At 40.2% G+C, this 16,614-nt stretch overlaps 1 protein-coding gene across 1 annotated transcript in view; it reads right to left on the bottom strand.

Annotated features, from left to right (window-relative positions):
- LOC113122783 (hexokinase-1) overlaps positions 1-16,614 on the bottom strand; it is a 57,877-nt gene that overhangs the window by 9,645 nt on the left and 31,618 nt on the right. Inside the window, exons 10-20 of the mRNA XM_026294342.1 lie at positions 16,176-16,321; positions 14,451-14,643; positions 14,261-14,372; positions 13,655-13,803; positions 9,932-10,051; positions 4,498-4,593; positions 4,283-4,382; positions 4,016-4,199; positions 3,664-3,819; positions 3,373-3,460; positions 2,825-2,970 (exon numbers count right to left, since the gene is read on the bottom strand). Coding sequence (XP_026150127.1) covers positions 2,825-2,970; positions 3,373-3,460; positions 3,664-3,819; positions 4,016-4,199; positions 4,283-4,382; positions 4,498-4,593; positions 9,932-10,051; positions 13,655-13,803; positions 14,261-14,372; positions 14,451-14,643; positions 16,176-16,321 — 1,490 coding nt within the window. The remainder of the gene's footprint in view (positions 1-2,824; positions 2,971-3,372; positions 3,461-3,663; positions 3,820-4,015; positions 4,200-4,282; positions 4,383-4,497; positions 4,594-9,931; positions 10,052-13,654; positions 13,804-14,260; positions 14,373-14,450; positions 14,644-16,175; positions 16,322-16,614) is intronic.

The following is a 16,614-nucleotide window of genomic DNA, read 5'->3' on the forward strand; positions in this document are numbered from 1 at the left end:
GGCTGGCTTCAGGCAACCCTGAACCATCCCTTAGTTAGTTATGCTGCTATAGGCCTAGACTGCCCGAGGACCATCGGTGCACTGAGCTCCCCTACCCTAACCCCCCCCTTCTCTCCCACCTCATGTATATTCCACCATTGAATGTTACTAACCTTGTGCTCTCTCTCTCCCCTAGTTTGTGCTCTCTCCCACCCTCTCTCTCTCTCTCTCTCTGTACCTTCTGCAGGTGTCCCTGGTCCTGGAGCTGTTTATCGCTGATGTGCAGTTACTGGCCCCACCAACTTGCAGTGTCTATTTGTTGTTTATTGTTGCTGTTCTTTTCTCTCTGCTCTATCCACTCACCCCAACCGGTCGAGGCAGATGGCCGCCCAAACTGAGCCCGGTTCTGCTGGAGGTTTTTTTCTTCCGTTAAAGGGAGTTTTTTCCTCTCCACTGTCGCCAAGTGCTTGCTCATAAGGGAATTGTTGGGTTTTTAGTTTTAGTTTTTGTAAAGTGCCTTGAGATGATTTGTATTGTGATTTGGCGCTATACAAATAAAATTGAATTGAATTGAATTGAATTGAATTATCTTTTCTCTCTCCTCTATCCACTCACCCCAACCGGTCGATTCTGCTGGAGGTTTTTTCATCCGTTAAAGGGAGTTTTTCCTCTCCACTGTCGCCAAGTGCTTGCTCATAAGGGATTTATTGGGTTTTCTTAGTTTTTTTTGTAAAGTGCCTTGAGATGATTTGTATTGTGATTTGGCGCTATACAAATAGAATTGAATTGAATTATTGTTTGAAAGAAATATTTAGACCGACCAGAACATTTTTATTGAGGTAACTGGTGATTTGAGCAGGCATCATCACAGTCTCCTACAACCTCTCTGGTCTCCCTAGCCACAGCCACACGCACGCAAGTATCACCAGTGTTACGCCCCAGCCTAGGGGTTGCCGGAGCGTAACACGATTGCGGAGTTTTCCTCCAAACCTCTTCCACTCTCAACAAACACGAACTAGACGAACTACAATTAACGAGAATATTTATTCTGTTGAAAACACAGAATACAAAACAGAATGTTCAAAACAAACACAAACGCTAATTTAGCCCTACTCAAACAAAAACGCTCCGTGAGCCCTACGATATCAAACAAACGAAAATCAATAACAGAAACGCTTCAATAGCCCTACGATCTCAATCAAAAGAAACAACACAAAATCACAGGTCGCTAGCCTGGAAACTCCTAAAACAAACAGGAGAAAACAAAACACAAACGTAACCTAAGTCTCTAAGTATTTCTAATCTAAACAACGAAAAATACTATCAATACTAAACCTACAAAACCGAAACAAAAATCTAATCACTAACTAATTCACTCGAAATCGAAATCTTTAACAAATAGCTGGGAATGGCAAAGGTGGGAGAATAGCTCTCGAACAGCAGTCCGTGGGCTTCTTATAGTCCTTCCGGGAAGTGTTGGACCAATCCCGGAAGTCCAATCCACGGTCCTCGAGTCCACGCCCACTCCAGCATCCGATACACACACACACATACACACACACTCGAAATGGGGAGGGGAGAGCCAACAACACACAACCTCACACACAATGACCCCTAGGGTCATAACACCAGTTAACATCCCCCAAGTTAAGCTAGAACACCACTGTGACATCCGTCTTTCCATCTGGCCCATTTTGGTTTTGTTTCCAGAGTTATATCTATTTAAGGCCCATACTACCACCTATTGAACTGCAGTAGTCTCGCCACCCTACACCACCAGACCTAAATAGACACTATCGATGGGCTGTTGCTTATGACTGAAACAAACGAACGGCCACTCACATAACTTTGCCCCGCCTCCTGGCCTTGATTGATAGGCATAGTCATTCTGCTGAAAAATTTTTAAAAAGGAGCTTTGCAATAAACTCTATTACTACTAATTATTTCATAATGTCCTATGTATTTATTTCATTTTGAACATCTTGGACATCCATATCCATATGCTTGTAAGAATAAAAATGGTTTAGGTTTTCTTCTGAACATATTTCTTTGGTTTAATGATCTTAGATCAGGGCAGCATGATAGATTAGTCGTTAGCACTGTTCGCAACCCGTCAGGTACCTTTCTGTGTGGAGTTTCCATGTTTTCTCCCTGCTTGTGTGGGTTTACTCCAGTTTCCCCCCACAGTCCAAAAACAGACCTGTCACCAATCAACATGTCAAGTTGATTGGTGACTCTAAATTGCCCATAGGATTAAGTGTGAGTGTCTATGGTTGTTTGTCTCTGTCTGGCCCTGTGATGGACTGGTGAACTGTCCAGGATGTACCCCTGCCTTTCACCCAAAGAGAGCTAGGATAGGCTCCAGCAGATCCCCGTGACCCTGGCTAGGAATAAGTGGGTATAAAGATAATGAATGGATGGATCTTAGATCAATGGGTAATTTCTTCCATTAATATGGAAATCACCAAAGGCTTCCTTTGATGACCTAGATTTCATTCTAGGGAAATGACTGAGGCTATGAAGGAAAATTTAGTAGCAAAAAAGGACACTTATTTGTTCAGATATAATGTCTGCGGCTCTATGTCATTGTTGTCCACAACAGGCTGAGTCTGCCTTTGTTTGTATTTGTTTCTCTTCTTCATAGTAACCTCCTCCCCAGGGATGGCATTAATGAAACACATGTAAATAATGTGTAATAATTTATAATAACATACTAAAACATAAAACAAGTGTTTCACTGTGTCAGTTCACTACAGGACTAAATGGGCTTTTCCAAATGGTCTTCTTGATTTCTTATACATTTCAGTAGACCCTGAATAGTTTTTGTATGATGAATTAAACTCACTGTGGATGTAGCTTATAAAGTGTCCCGTCCACCCCTACAGTGATGTTCAGATGGTCCAGTCCTCGGTTCTCTCTTATCTTATCGACCACAGCTGCCATTCCTGCCCCACACAGCTGAGCTGCACGATGTGACACTGCTCCACAAACCTAATAAAGAAAAACCTATCATTATTGCAGAGGTTCACAAAACGGTGGCAGGAACAGTACCACTCCACACTGTTTTCTCTTGTATATTCACATATGCCTGCCTTTTTCACAATATATAATTTGGGACACTGTTGGGTATAGAAAGCTAAACCTGTTATAAATCCTCCTTTATGAAGGTGACAATGCTCAGTTTTGTTGAAACTGTTTTAGAGTGATGCTCAGTCATGCAGGTGTTTATTTTATTTTAATAAAAATATAACCATTCATATAACTGAAGCTGCTAAAGACCACATAGCTCTGTTTAATCCAATACAGTTAAACAGCAGCACAAACTATCTTTCAAATTTGAAAAATATTTCATTTTAACATTTTGCTATATGCACGTGTATCACTATATCTTACCTGTTTGACTATGATACTGTCATCACAAGTGCTGTCCAGCCCTAAGTGTTGCAGGATAGATCTCACTTGCAGTAAAGCCAATCTGTCACTGAAGAAAGACAAAAGCTGAGACATTAGCAGAAATAAAATAATTGCAACCAAAAATGCACATACAAAACATCAAGAGTTTAAACTGAAATATACTAGCAGCAAAGTGAATTTTGTAGCATGGCAAGATGAGAGTCAAATATCACTAATACTTTTAAACCCATAGGTCATAGAAACAAACAAGCTCCTCTTTTGGTTTTTTACCTCTCTATCTGTGAGAGGAACTTTGTTTCAAAGATGCCTCTGGTCTTCAGTGTTTCAGAAATCTGTCCTCTGAACAGGAATCCTCTCTTTGTCATGTCTATGAGGATGTTCCTCACAATTTCTCCAAGGTACATACCGCTGCACATTTTCTCATATCTACAAAAACATAAAAGTATAAAACATATACTTCAATGGACATAAACACGCATTGCATTCGCATATAGTAGAAGTCACTGGATATGAGATCAGGAAATAAAGGGTTAATATGCTAACAGGTGTTTTTGGCTTGAAGAGCTTGAAAATAATGTGTGTGTGTGTGTGTGTGTTGTGTCCATATGAGGAGTATTTTAACCTTTGTTTGCCTGGATTGAGCGAGAATTCATCCACTGTGCGGTCATACTCTGTCCTAATGTCATCAAGGCATCCATTGTCTCCAAAAGCCCCCCACTCCATGTTGACACACATCTGTCCCTCATCTCCTTCTATCATCTCAATGTTCCTCATCTCCTCCATATAGCACGCATTACTGCCAGTGCCTTTAAACAGACAGACACATTAGATGGATAGAGCACAGATAGCTGAATACTTATCAGAAACGCTCGATATGAGGTAAACTAACCAGCAATGAGTCCAATCTCACAGGTGGGTTCTTCATAGGCACAGGTCATCATGGTTCCCACTGTGTCATTGACAATGGCCACTACATCCAGGTCAAATTCCTTAAGAAGAAATGTATAATATGATTTAACATTACTTTACATATTACACACAGTGCCATGTTTAATTGAATGACTAGAAGTGGACAGCAATTACTCTTTTCTACAAAAACCTTACCTCTCTCCTTTTAATGGCCTCCCTTAACAGACCCACCACATCTTCTCCTTCACAGTCTGTTGCCTTGAAGCCTTTGGTCCATGTCACCAGGATGCCCTGTGCAAACACAATCGCAATCACACACACACACACACACACACACACAAACACACACATGCGCACACGCACACACCCACACACACACACACACACGCACACCGCACACACACACACACACACACAGACAGGCACAGCTAAACATACAAGCATACTAAGCATACAGGTAGATAGATATAGATATATAGAGAGATTTTTATATACACACACATATATACAGTACATACAGTTCATTCTGGAAGTATTCAGACCCCTTCACATCTTTCATTTTTATTATGTTGCAGTCTGATGCTACAATTGTTTAAATTTTTTTTTCCCCATTCATCTACACTTAGTACCACATAATGACAAAATGACGAAACCACAATTCTAGAAATGTCTATAAATGTATTTAGAACTACTGAGTAAAATTTGCAGACATTAACTGCATTCTTTCACTTGCACAACATTGCCAAAATTAGGAACATCCTGTCTCAAAATGATGGAGAAAACTAGTCCATGCATTTGTTACCTCAAGGCTAGATTACTGTAACTCATTACTATCTGGATGTCCCAGTATCTCCATAAAAAGCCTCCAGTTAATCCAGAATGCCGCAGCCAGAGTCCTGACAGGAACTAGCAAGAGAGATCATATTTCTCTAAAGGTCTTAATATTTCTGAGGTGGTGGTAACTGATGTTGCTCTTTCTGATCATTGCTGTGTTTTTTTTTAAAACAACCACCCCTGCTGTTTTGAACAAAGGTGAAACAGAGGTAGTTAAAAAGCAGAATATTAACGAGAAGAGCTGTGCATTATTCATTCAGGCTTTTGCGCCAACCATGCCATCAGCCCCTGTTGATGATCTTGTAAGCAGTTTCAGCTCCAAAGTTATGACTGTTATTGATTCCATTGCCCCAATTAAGACCAAGGTATTGTCAGCAAGAAAAAATTCACCTTGGAGAAATGCCACAATGGTTAAAATTCAGAAAAGAATATGCAGACAGGCAGAACGCAAGTGGTGAAAAACCAAACTCCAGGTTCATTTCGACTTGTACAAAGAGAGTCTTCACAACTATAACCAAAAATTTAAAAATGCAAGGCAATCATTTTTCTCAGAGGTTATCAATAGAAACAGCAATAATGCCTGTACATTGTTTTCTGTTGTAGACAGACTCACAAACCCAACAGCCTCTGTTCCTTCTGAACTGCTGTCCAAAAATGTCATGCAATGATTTTGCAGCTTTTTTCACAGACAAAATATCAAAGATAAGACAAAATATAGCCGCAAGCGGCAATGAACGGCCCTCGCCGTTCACGACCCGCCGTGACCCGCCGCGTTCCCCTGTATCCACCTGTGACCGCCCATTGCAGCCCAGCCCGTGACCAGCCCCTGGTGCCAAAGTCAAACTGTGTAGCTAGTGATTTCAGTGGGATCCATTTTTACAGCCTGAAAACATGACAGCCATTTTGTGTCCCATTAGACAGAATTCTCATTGAAAATATATGGTGGGTTTCGTCATTTCCAAGGCAACACTATTGAAAATAGGGCATGGGTGTCATTGACTTTTTTGATCAGGATGCCCTAAAGGATTTTTGTGCCAAATATCATTCATATGTGACAAAGTAAATTTTTTGATCCAATACAATTTTTCCATAAGTGAGGCACAAAGCGGAGGCCAAATCCCTTGTTGTGGTAGAGGAAAAAACTTACAAGTTATCAAAATAATTTGGATAAGTCTTGATGCTACACATCTCTAGGTGAGGTCATTCAGCTAAAGCCCTTGGAGGAGTTTGTTAAAGTACGATGTGCAAATACAGATACAGTACATTTTGTAAAATTCCCATTGGAAATGAATGGCAGGTGTTGATCATCGCCACGGCAACACAGTCGAAAATAGGGCATGGGTCTGATTGACTTTTCTCATCGGTATATGCTAATATGCTAAAAGATTTTTGTGCAAAATTATAATCAAGTGTGACAAAGTAAATTTTTTCTCAATACAAATTGCCCATACGCGAGGGAGAAAGCAGAAGACAACTCCCTGGCTGCAGTACTGGAAAACCATAACAGTTATCAAAATAATTTGGATCTCTTGATGCTCCACATCTATAAGTGAGGTAATTCAGCCAAAAGCACTAGGATGAGTTTGGTAAAGTACGTCGTGTGCCAAGCAGTACATTTTGTTAAATTCCCATTGGAAATGAATGGCGGCTTTTGGTCATCGCCACGGCAACACCGTTGAAAATGGGGTATGGGTCTGATTGACTTTTTTGATTGGTATCCCCTAAAGGATTTTTGTGCCAAATTATATTCAAATGTGACAAAGTAAATTTTTTGGTCTCCATTCAATTTGGTCACAAACGAGCGAAAGAGCGGACGCCAACTCTCTGGCTGCGGTACCGGAAAACCGTAAAAGTTATCAAAATAATTTGGATAACTTTTGATGTTCCACATCTCTAGGTGATGTTGACAAAGAATGAGGTCATTTGGCCAAAAGCCCTAGGACAAGTTCGTTAAAGTACGAAGTGTCCAAAAACGGTACGTTTTGTAAAATCCCCATTGGAAATGAATGGCGGCTTTCGGTCGTCGCCGTGGCAACACTGTTGAAAATAGGGCATGGATCTGATTGGCTTTTATGATCGGGATGGCCTAATGGAATTTTGTGCCAAATTTGGTACATTTTGGAAAAACAAAATTTTTGGCTCTCCATACAAATATTTGATTCAATCTGTAGGGGGCGCTATTGCACCAATCGTGATTTTGTTCAATCACATGGGTTCAGGCCCATGGGGACTACAATTCATCAATTGATCCCATTCAAATCCGACGATGCGTGTGGAAGTTATAACAATTTGAAAGTTTGAGGGCGGGGCAAAAATTGTAGGTCACATGGTCGGCGGTATCAAGGGAAAACCGTGAAAGTTAGCAAAAAAATTTGGATAACTTTTGACCCCCCTCATCTTTTGATGATTTTGACCAAACCACAGCTCAATCGGTGAAAAGCCCTAGGACGAGTTCGAAAGAATGCGAGGTGAGCAAAAACCGGCGAACTCAATGACCTTTAGATAAACTCCAGGCTGATGGACTTCCTGTTGGTTGTGCGGCATCGACGTCATAAGGTTTTTTTGCTTGCCCTGACACGAAGAATATGCGTACCGAATTAGGTGGCTCTGCGACGAAAAAAGTGTCGGTCGGGCCCCCATTGGCGTAATGTATTTTCACTTTTGTAGGGGGCGCTGTAGAGCCATTGTTTTGAGGTTGTTTATAAAAATATTAAAAAAAATTTTTTCACGATCCTGAATTTTGGGCAAATTTTCGTGAGTTTTCGAATATGTTGAGAGGGTCAAATTTGAGTTTAAAGCGCAGAATAAAAAGAAAAAGAAAAAAAAACAGAATAAGAATACTCCTAACGATAACAATATAGCCGTTTTTCCAGCCCCCCCAATATATATATTTTCTGAAAGGTCTCGCGCATCCCTACGTCATGGTGGGGTCCGGGTCACTGTTTAGTGGTCCGTTAGTGACTCTGACCCGGTTAGTGGGTTTCTGCATATTGAGCGGTTATAATAGTCCCTTGCCTTCACCTTCGGTGTGGGCTCGGGTCTAACTACTGTATATCTAGCTGCAGTCCAAGGAACATGACAATATCACCTGTGCCTCCTTGTTCTCCAGTGAATCTAGAACATTTTGATCTCCTTGATCACAGAGCACTGGCAGAAACGCTTCTACAATTAAAATCTACATCATGCTGCCTTGATATTTTACCAACAAATTTTTTTAAAAAATGTTTTTAACAGCTTAGCTCCAGATGTATTGCAAATTGTCAATAGTTCTCTTCAGTCAGGACAGTTTCCCCAGGCCTTAAAAACTGCTGTTATAAAACCTCTTCTTAAAAAGCCTAATCTAGATGCTTCAGCAGTAAGTAACTACAGGCAAATATCAAATCTTCCATTTTTGGGAAAAATAATTGAAAAAGTAGTTTTTCAACAAATTCACAGTTTTATGGTGAAAAACAATCTTTTTAATGCACTTCAGTCTGGCTTTCGCGCACACCACAGCACTGAGACCGCACTTATTAAAATTTTAAATGATTTACATTTGAATAATAGAACAACCAAATCACTTGTGGAACAAACTTCCTGAACACCTGAGGTCTGCTCAAACTGTCAGCTCATTCAAATCAGGACTGAAAACATTGAACTGCCTTCAAATAATTGTTCATCTTTGTTTTCTTAATGTGCTTTTACATCTTATTTTAATTAACTTTGTTTTATTTAAATGTATTTAATTTTAAATGTCTTTGTTTTTAAATGCTCTTTTCCATGCTTTTAATGTAATTATATGCCTTGTAAAGCACTTTGAATTGTGTAGTGTATGAATGGTACTATACAAATTTGCCTTGCCTTCTCCTATATTAGCTTCTCTTCATTGGCTCCCTGTAAAATACAGATTAGAATTTAAAATCCTTCTCCTCACATACAAATCCCTTCATGATCAAGCTCCTTCATAAAGACCTCATAGTACCATATTATCCCAATAGACCACTTCGCTCTCAGAGTGCAGGTCTACTTGTGGCTCCCAGAGTTTCCAAAAGCAGACTGGGAGGCAGAGCCTTTAGCTATCAAGCTCCTCTCCTGTTGAACCACCTCCCAGCCTGGGTTCAGGAGGCAGACACTCTCTGTACTTTTAAGGCTAGACTTAAAACCTTCCTCTTTGACAAAGCGTATGTATAACTAGGGCTGGCTTCAGGCAACCCCGAAACATCCCTTAGTTATGCTGCTATAGGCCTAGATTGCCCGAGGACCATTGGTGCACTGAGCTCCCCTACCCTTGTGTGCGTGCATGCGAGTGCATGCTTGTGTGCGTGCCCACATGTGTATTATTGCACATGCACATCCAATGGGCAATGCATCTGCAGGTACAGAATAACAAGCAAAACCAAGGCACCAGAGCTGTACTAATCCCAGCTGAAGTGGAACACCAGACCCGTTTTTGTCACCATAGTTGAGCCCAGCAGGGCCTCCCAGTGTCTCAACAGGAGTGAGTCCCTCATGCAGTTAAAAAAGGTGTGTGTTCATGAAAATATGTATGTGTTGTTCTTGAAAGAGTCCAGCACCTGGTGCAACAGTAAGTTACCTGGATGGAGAAACAAAGCTACATTCATCTCAAAAAACAGGCCATGTTAACAGCCATTGCCCCCAGACCAAGTCTTAGTGAGAAATCAGGTGTATGTCCCAATGGAGAACACCAGGTGACTTATCAGTGCATCATTCGGCAGAATCATCACATCTGTTTAAGACTCAGGGAAGAAAGAGGCAGTGCAGTATATCAGAGAAGAAGGAAGAGGAGTACACTTACAGCGTCCAGGCTGGTCTGTCGGCAGGGAAAGGAGAAGGTGAAGCCCAAAGGAAGACGAGCACTCTTCATTCCCATGTAGTCCAGGAAGTCACTGATACACTGCACAATGTGATCGAACAACTGGAAGGCAAAAGATGTGCGTGTGTGTGTGAAACTACTACTTTTTTTCCACAATGCGCTCCATTGATCTGTTTTTTTAAATGGAACATCCAATATTAATGTGTATTACTAGTTGGATATGTGTTATGTCTGGCAATATTAACATAACTTTATCATAGAAAGTAGAAAATGCAATCCTTAAGGGAATTAAAAGACACATGATTGAATAGATTTGAAAAAGTGTTATGTGAGTTATAATGTACACATTTAGAGGTTTCATTGCACAGAACTGATATAATTTACTCTTATATAGAGCCACAAGTAGAATTTCGTCAGCATGTAAATTTCGTTATGTAATATAGTGCTAGAGGATGACACATTGGGTTGGACTAATTGCCACTTTAGCATGAGTTATTGAGGACAGATTAACTAACTGTAGCTAATGAACTGGTAAATGATTGTGGACACAGAGGACATGGGAACTTAAATTTATAAGCACTATATACTACACACTACACTACACACAGACAAAATTGTTGTACACATCTGTGTATGTGTGAAAATCAAAAAACTGGACCAATCCCCATGACAAGTTTTTAATTGGACACCTACTAAACGTTTATCTTTTCCCCATTCGCTCCATTTTCTCTATGCTGAAAAGTACTTGTTATTGCTGTATTTGATCATTTATGTCCATGTATATACAGTGCCTTGGAAAAGTATGCACCCCGCTTTGCCATTTTCCTATCTTGTTGCATTACAAGCTGGAATTTAAAAGGATTTTTTATTTGGCTTTTATGTAGTGGATATACACAAAATAGTCCAAATTGATGAAGTAAAATGAAACAAAAAAATGTATTTTCAAAAATTCTAAAAAATAAAAAACCGAAAATTTGTGTGTGCATTTGTATTCACCTCCTTTGCTATGAAGGCGCCAGAGTCTGCAGCACCACTATCAGTCAAATACTCCACGGAGCTGGGCTTTATGGGTGAGTGGCCAGAAGAAAGCCCTTGCTTTAAAAAAAAACAAAACGAAAGAACGGGTTCGAAACTGCAACCATTTTAGTCACACATGTGACCAAAATTAAGTCAGTGCGACCTCAAAATATATTTGGTAGTACGTGTGAAAGTGCAATTTCTTTGGCTGGCAAAGAGAAAGCTCATCTGTGTGGCGCTGATGTGCACCTCCACGGCTGGAGGATTTCTTTGCCATCTGCCAAATAATATTTTCAACAATATTTTCTTTAAAGGAAATATATTAAATACAGTACTTCGCAAGGGTTTGAGGCAGTGAAAATACACAGGGGATGCTTTTAATATAAATTGTGTTTTCACTTATAAATTAACCTAAAACCTAAATCTAATCAGTATTTGCCGGACTCCTGTTTGTTCTTAAACCAGCAGTTCTTTTTGGTTTGATGTGTTAGAAAATGTTTTATTTTGTTCAATTGTTTACATATATCCTTACACTTATCTTACTATAAGTATTTGTTTCTTAATTCTGAGATGTCTAAAAGATAACTTTTTCCATCTGTGGACTGAGAACAACAACAGGATGATTGACCATATTTTAACCCCATTTTAGTGCCTTGATGACCGCAGTTCTGGTCTCTTATCTTAATCTGGAAGATGGTTGACCGCTCTTTAACCCATTCTGGGTTTTATCCTAATGTGCCCTCACCTCAAGAAGAGTGTACTCCTTCTTTGCATGCAATTTTGGTCATAGTAATCTATAAAATGTGAAGCCTGGTTGTGCCTAGCCAGTGATCTCTCGCTCTGCATTCAGTGTGCTTAGTGACAGTTTACTCCTTGTGCAAGTAAAATTGATCTAAACTCTGAAGTTCGTCCTCTGTCTATTTTGTTAAGAAAACAGCTCCTAAAATTGTTAAGAGTAGATTGGAGGACTTTTAAGAGGTTTAGAGTTTTGTTCACTAAGATAAAGGTTTTTGTACTTTCTTTACTCAGAGTTGCTCTGAGAAGCTTCCTAAATCACTTTTAGTCTGGGATTCCCAGCTAGGATGTTTTAGGCTAAGATACGTGCTCTCTGAGTGGATTCTAAGAAGCTTTGTAAATACAGCCCTGGTTCTTTTTGCCTTTGAAAATGGTTCTTCATTAATTATAGTGGGTTCTTTACGGACTTGTCTTGCACAATGGACAAGAACCTGTGAACCTGTGATTAGTCAGACACCTGATGGTGCTGTGTGATAGGAACCTAAAATATCTAAAGTGGCTAAAACTTCTGCACAGTACTGTATATTTTAGTTACTGTGTTTTCTTGAATTTCATTTAGTGTTCCTAAATTTTTGATGTTAGGAGAACCCTGTAGAGTTTACCAAAAGGCACGTGGGAGACTACCTAAGCATCTGAAAGAAAGTACTGTGGTTAGATGAGACTAAAATTGAATTTTTTTTGGCCATCTAAGAAAATGCTACGTCTAGCACAGACTCAACACCTCTCATCACCCCCACCATTCCCACAGTGAAGTATGGTGATGGCAGTATTATGCTATGGGGATGTTTTTCATCTGCAGGTACTGGGGAAACTGGTCAGAATTAAAGGAGTGATGGATGGTGCTTAATACAGGGTAATTCTTCAAAACCTGTTTCAGCCTGCCCAAGAGTTCAGACTGGGAAGGAGTTTCACCTTCCAGCATGACAATGACCCTAACCACACTTCTAAAGCAAAACTGAATTGGTTTAGGAAGAAACATTTAAATTTTTTGGCATGGCCCAATCAAAAACCCAGACCTAAATCCAATAGACAATCTGTGGCCGGACTTAAAAACTGCTGTACACCAGCAGAACCCATCCAACTTGAAGGAGTTGGAGCAATTTTGCCTGGAAGAATGGGCAAAAATCCTGGTGGCTAGATGTGCTACGCTCATAGAGACATACCCAAAAAGACTTGCAACCGGAATTTCTGTAAAAGTATTAACTTTGAGGGGATGAATAATTATGTACACTCAGGTGAACTGTTTTTTTTAACCATGTTGTGTAAATCAAATATTTGTAAATCAAACCATTTCAATTCCAGATTGGAAGAATAGGAAAAAGGCAAAGAGGGGTGAAAACACAAGGTGCAATATATAGGAGGCATGTACATTGAACCTCATCAAACAACATTGCAGTTTGAAGGACAAAGCATACAGTGGAGTGTATAATGAACAGTGAACAATTTTGGAATTAACTCACTCCTACACCTCCTTGACATCCATACAAGCGTCTTCACATACTCTGGCTAATTGGACCTCTGCTCAGTTTGAACTTGGGAAGGGACATGTTGGGAAATGTGTGACATGTATATCTAAATGTCTCTTTAGGGATTTTTAAAGTTGATCTTAGCTAATTACATCACCAAACAACATATACAAAATAAATTTTCAAGTTGTCTCATATAAAACTGAGCAGAGGTCAAATCAGAAAAAAATAAGAGGAAACACAAATCTAAGTATAAAATAATTCCACATACAGAAAAAAAAAGAATGCGCAAGAGTGAGGATGAAAAAGCCAAATCTTGTTCACATTTGTATTCTACTTACTTACCTTTGAGCCAACAAGTCACTCCCACTCCCCTTGTGTAACTTTAGTTTGTTTTACAAAATTTAAATTAACTGGTAGAGCTCACCTCCTCTCCTGTGCCCTGCATCACTTCTAGAGGAATAGCATAGATCTTATTATGCATCTCCACTGTTCTCCTCTTCCCAGAACGAATCTTGACCAAAAGAACTCTGAAGTTGGTTCCACCTAAATCCAAAGCCAGGAAATCACCATGCTCTGAACATGCAGGCAGAGAGACAGATTAAAAAAAAAATAAAGCAACCATGTCACACATACACACCAAGATATACCTTGTACAATGCATCTACTTAATTTTCTAAAACTGTAATTGTATTTTAGTGTCATGTGTCATTTTTCCCAGTTATTTTGCATGTATGCATGTAAAATCTTACTATTGTTATTGTTAAAAAACAAATGTCCAAAAATATTTGAAGGTTGAACGTACCAAAAGTGACAATATTCAACAGTACAGAGGGTACAATGTTGTAGCCATAACAGATTATCATTGGCTGAGATCTCTGTCAATCACAGAAAGGTGCGACATTATGTAAACAAGGTATAATGAGCTGCTAAGCTGCTGAGTAACCATCTTAGCTGCCTTCTCTACCCAACAGACATGCAGTTGCTAGCTTGAATAAGTGTGTATGTACATGTAAGTGTGTGTCTGTTTTACCTGAACCATCGGGAGTGCTTCGTACAAAGGTTGGCAGCATTTTGACAGTAGCACTGTCCTGAGTGCTTTTTGACAAGCCATTTTGTATCTCAATCCTCATCCGCTTCTTTACCTAAAGACATTATGCATATTTGAAGAAAATGAGTTAAGTAACATGCGCAAGCACACACCTACACACACACACACCTACCTCCAGCAACTGTTCAGTTGTCAGGCAAAATTCCGACAATGTTTGGTCAATTTGTTGTGATTGCTCAGCAAGTCTATAGGCAACAGCTGTCACCATGGCAGCACCTTTTCCACTGCCACTCTCTGATAGGAGAAATCGAACATCAGAGTCCGGGACCAAACGACGGACAGTCTTATGAAGGCGCCGGGCATACCTGAAACAGATTTTGAGCCTTAGTGCTGAAATTTTAAATTTTAATAGGAAATATAGCCGCAAGCGGCGATGAACGGCCCTCGCCTCGAGCGAACCGCATCCCCCAGCGAACCGCGTCCCCGAACAAACCGCATCCCTAAGCGCCTCTCCATGAACGGACCAAACCACCGAGGAGACCACCTCCTCCCGAGTGCCTCCCCTAGGTGCCCCCCTGAATGGGACAGCCTCCCTGAGTAGCCCCCCTGAATTGGCTGCCCCCCAATACCCCCCCCCCCCAAGAAAACCACGTCATTTAGTGGACCCTTGTGGACGTCTGTGCCAAATTTGGTACAATTCTGACAAAGTAAGTTTAAGTACGTAGGCAGCGCTATTGCAACTATAACGTGTTGTCCAATTGGCCATTTGATGAGGATGCCTTGAAGGATGCTTGTGCCAAATGTGGTACTGTTCTGACAAAGTAAGTGCAAGTACATAGGGGGCGCTATCCGACCCCCCCAAGTAGACCATGTGCCTTAGTGGACCCCCGCGGACGTCTGTGCCAAATTTGGTACAATTTTGACAAAGTAAGTGCAAGTACATAGGGGGCGCTATCCCATCTATAGTGATTTTCTTATGTCACATGAAGATGGCAAAACATAGGTCAACTTCTGGGGTCCGGCAAAGGAAAACCGTAAAAGTTAGCAAAAAAATTTGGATAACTTTAGCTGCCCCACATGTCTAGATGATGCTGACCAAGAATCAGCTCATTCGGTCAAAAGCCCTAGGACGAGTTCGCTCAAGTACGAGGTGTGTGAAAACTGGACATTTTGTAAAATTCTCATTGGAAATGAATGGCGAGATTTGGTCATCACCATGGCAACAGCATTGAATATAGGGCATGGGTCCGATTGGCTTTTATGATCAGGATGCCCTAAAGGATGTGTGTGCCAAATTTGGTACAATTCTGACAAAGTAAATGTTTTGGTTTGAATGGCAATTTTCAAATCGTTATACAGGGGGCGCTATTGGGCCTATTTTGATTTAGTTTAATGAAATGGGTTCAGGGCGGCAAAATTGAGTTTAAAGCGCAGAAAAAGTATAATAATAAGAATATTCCTAACGATTTCCAGGCCCACGGCCACCTGTCAATCATAATATATATATTTTCGGAAAGGTCTCGCGCAGTCCCACGTCATGGTGGGGTGTGGGTAAGTCGTCCATGCTACCTGGGGGGACCCCTTGCAGTTTTGTACTTCTGGCTCACTGAGCGATTACAATAGGCCCTTGCCTGCACTTTCAGTGGGCTCGGGCCTAATAAAAAAGAATAAAAAGTCCTGCTGCACTTAAATTAAAAGGCTAGTGCAGTAAGAACACATGCCAGCAAAGCATGTGTTTTATCTTTTAAAAGTGGTGGCAATTGCTTCAAGTACCTTGCCTGGGAGGGTCTCAGGAGGATACAGCAGTCCTGAGATAGCATTTTAATGAATTATTTATGACTGAAAACTTATATAGTATATAATAGTATAGTAATGGTAGTATTCTATTGTCACTCACTGTGGGTGCATCTTGTAGAGAGATCCATCAATGCCTACGGTGGTTCGGAGTCGTGCAACTCCTTTATTTTCCTTTAGCCTCATTAGGATGCCAGCCAGTGTGGTGGCTATCAAGTTAGCAGAACGGAAAGACACAATGGCACAAACCTGAAGGAGAAGAGGAAAAATAGAGAAATTAATTAAACACAAAGTTCAAACTTCATAAACTACAGAATAAGATAAATCAACCACGACTTATGTTACATAAAGTCTTTTCATATATTCATATACTGGCTTTAACCAACAGCTAGTGGTAACATTTGCTTTTAAAAGGCATCTAAACTAAAATGCAGAGTTCCAATTAATAATGGATATGTTTTTATTTTGTTCTTTCTATTTACTAACATCTTTGTTAGAATAACTGGAGAGAAAAAAATCTTTATAAGCAATATGTTTTAGCT

Source organism: Mastacembelus armatus, chromosome 3, assembly GCF_900324485.2.
Source record: "Mastacembelus armatus chromosome 3, fMasArm1.2, whole genome shotgun sequence".
Taxonomy (NCBI): Eukaryota; Metazoa; Chordata; class Actinopteri; order Synbranchiformes; family Mastacembelidae; genus Mastacembelus; species Mastacembelus armatus.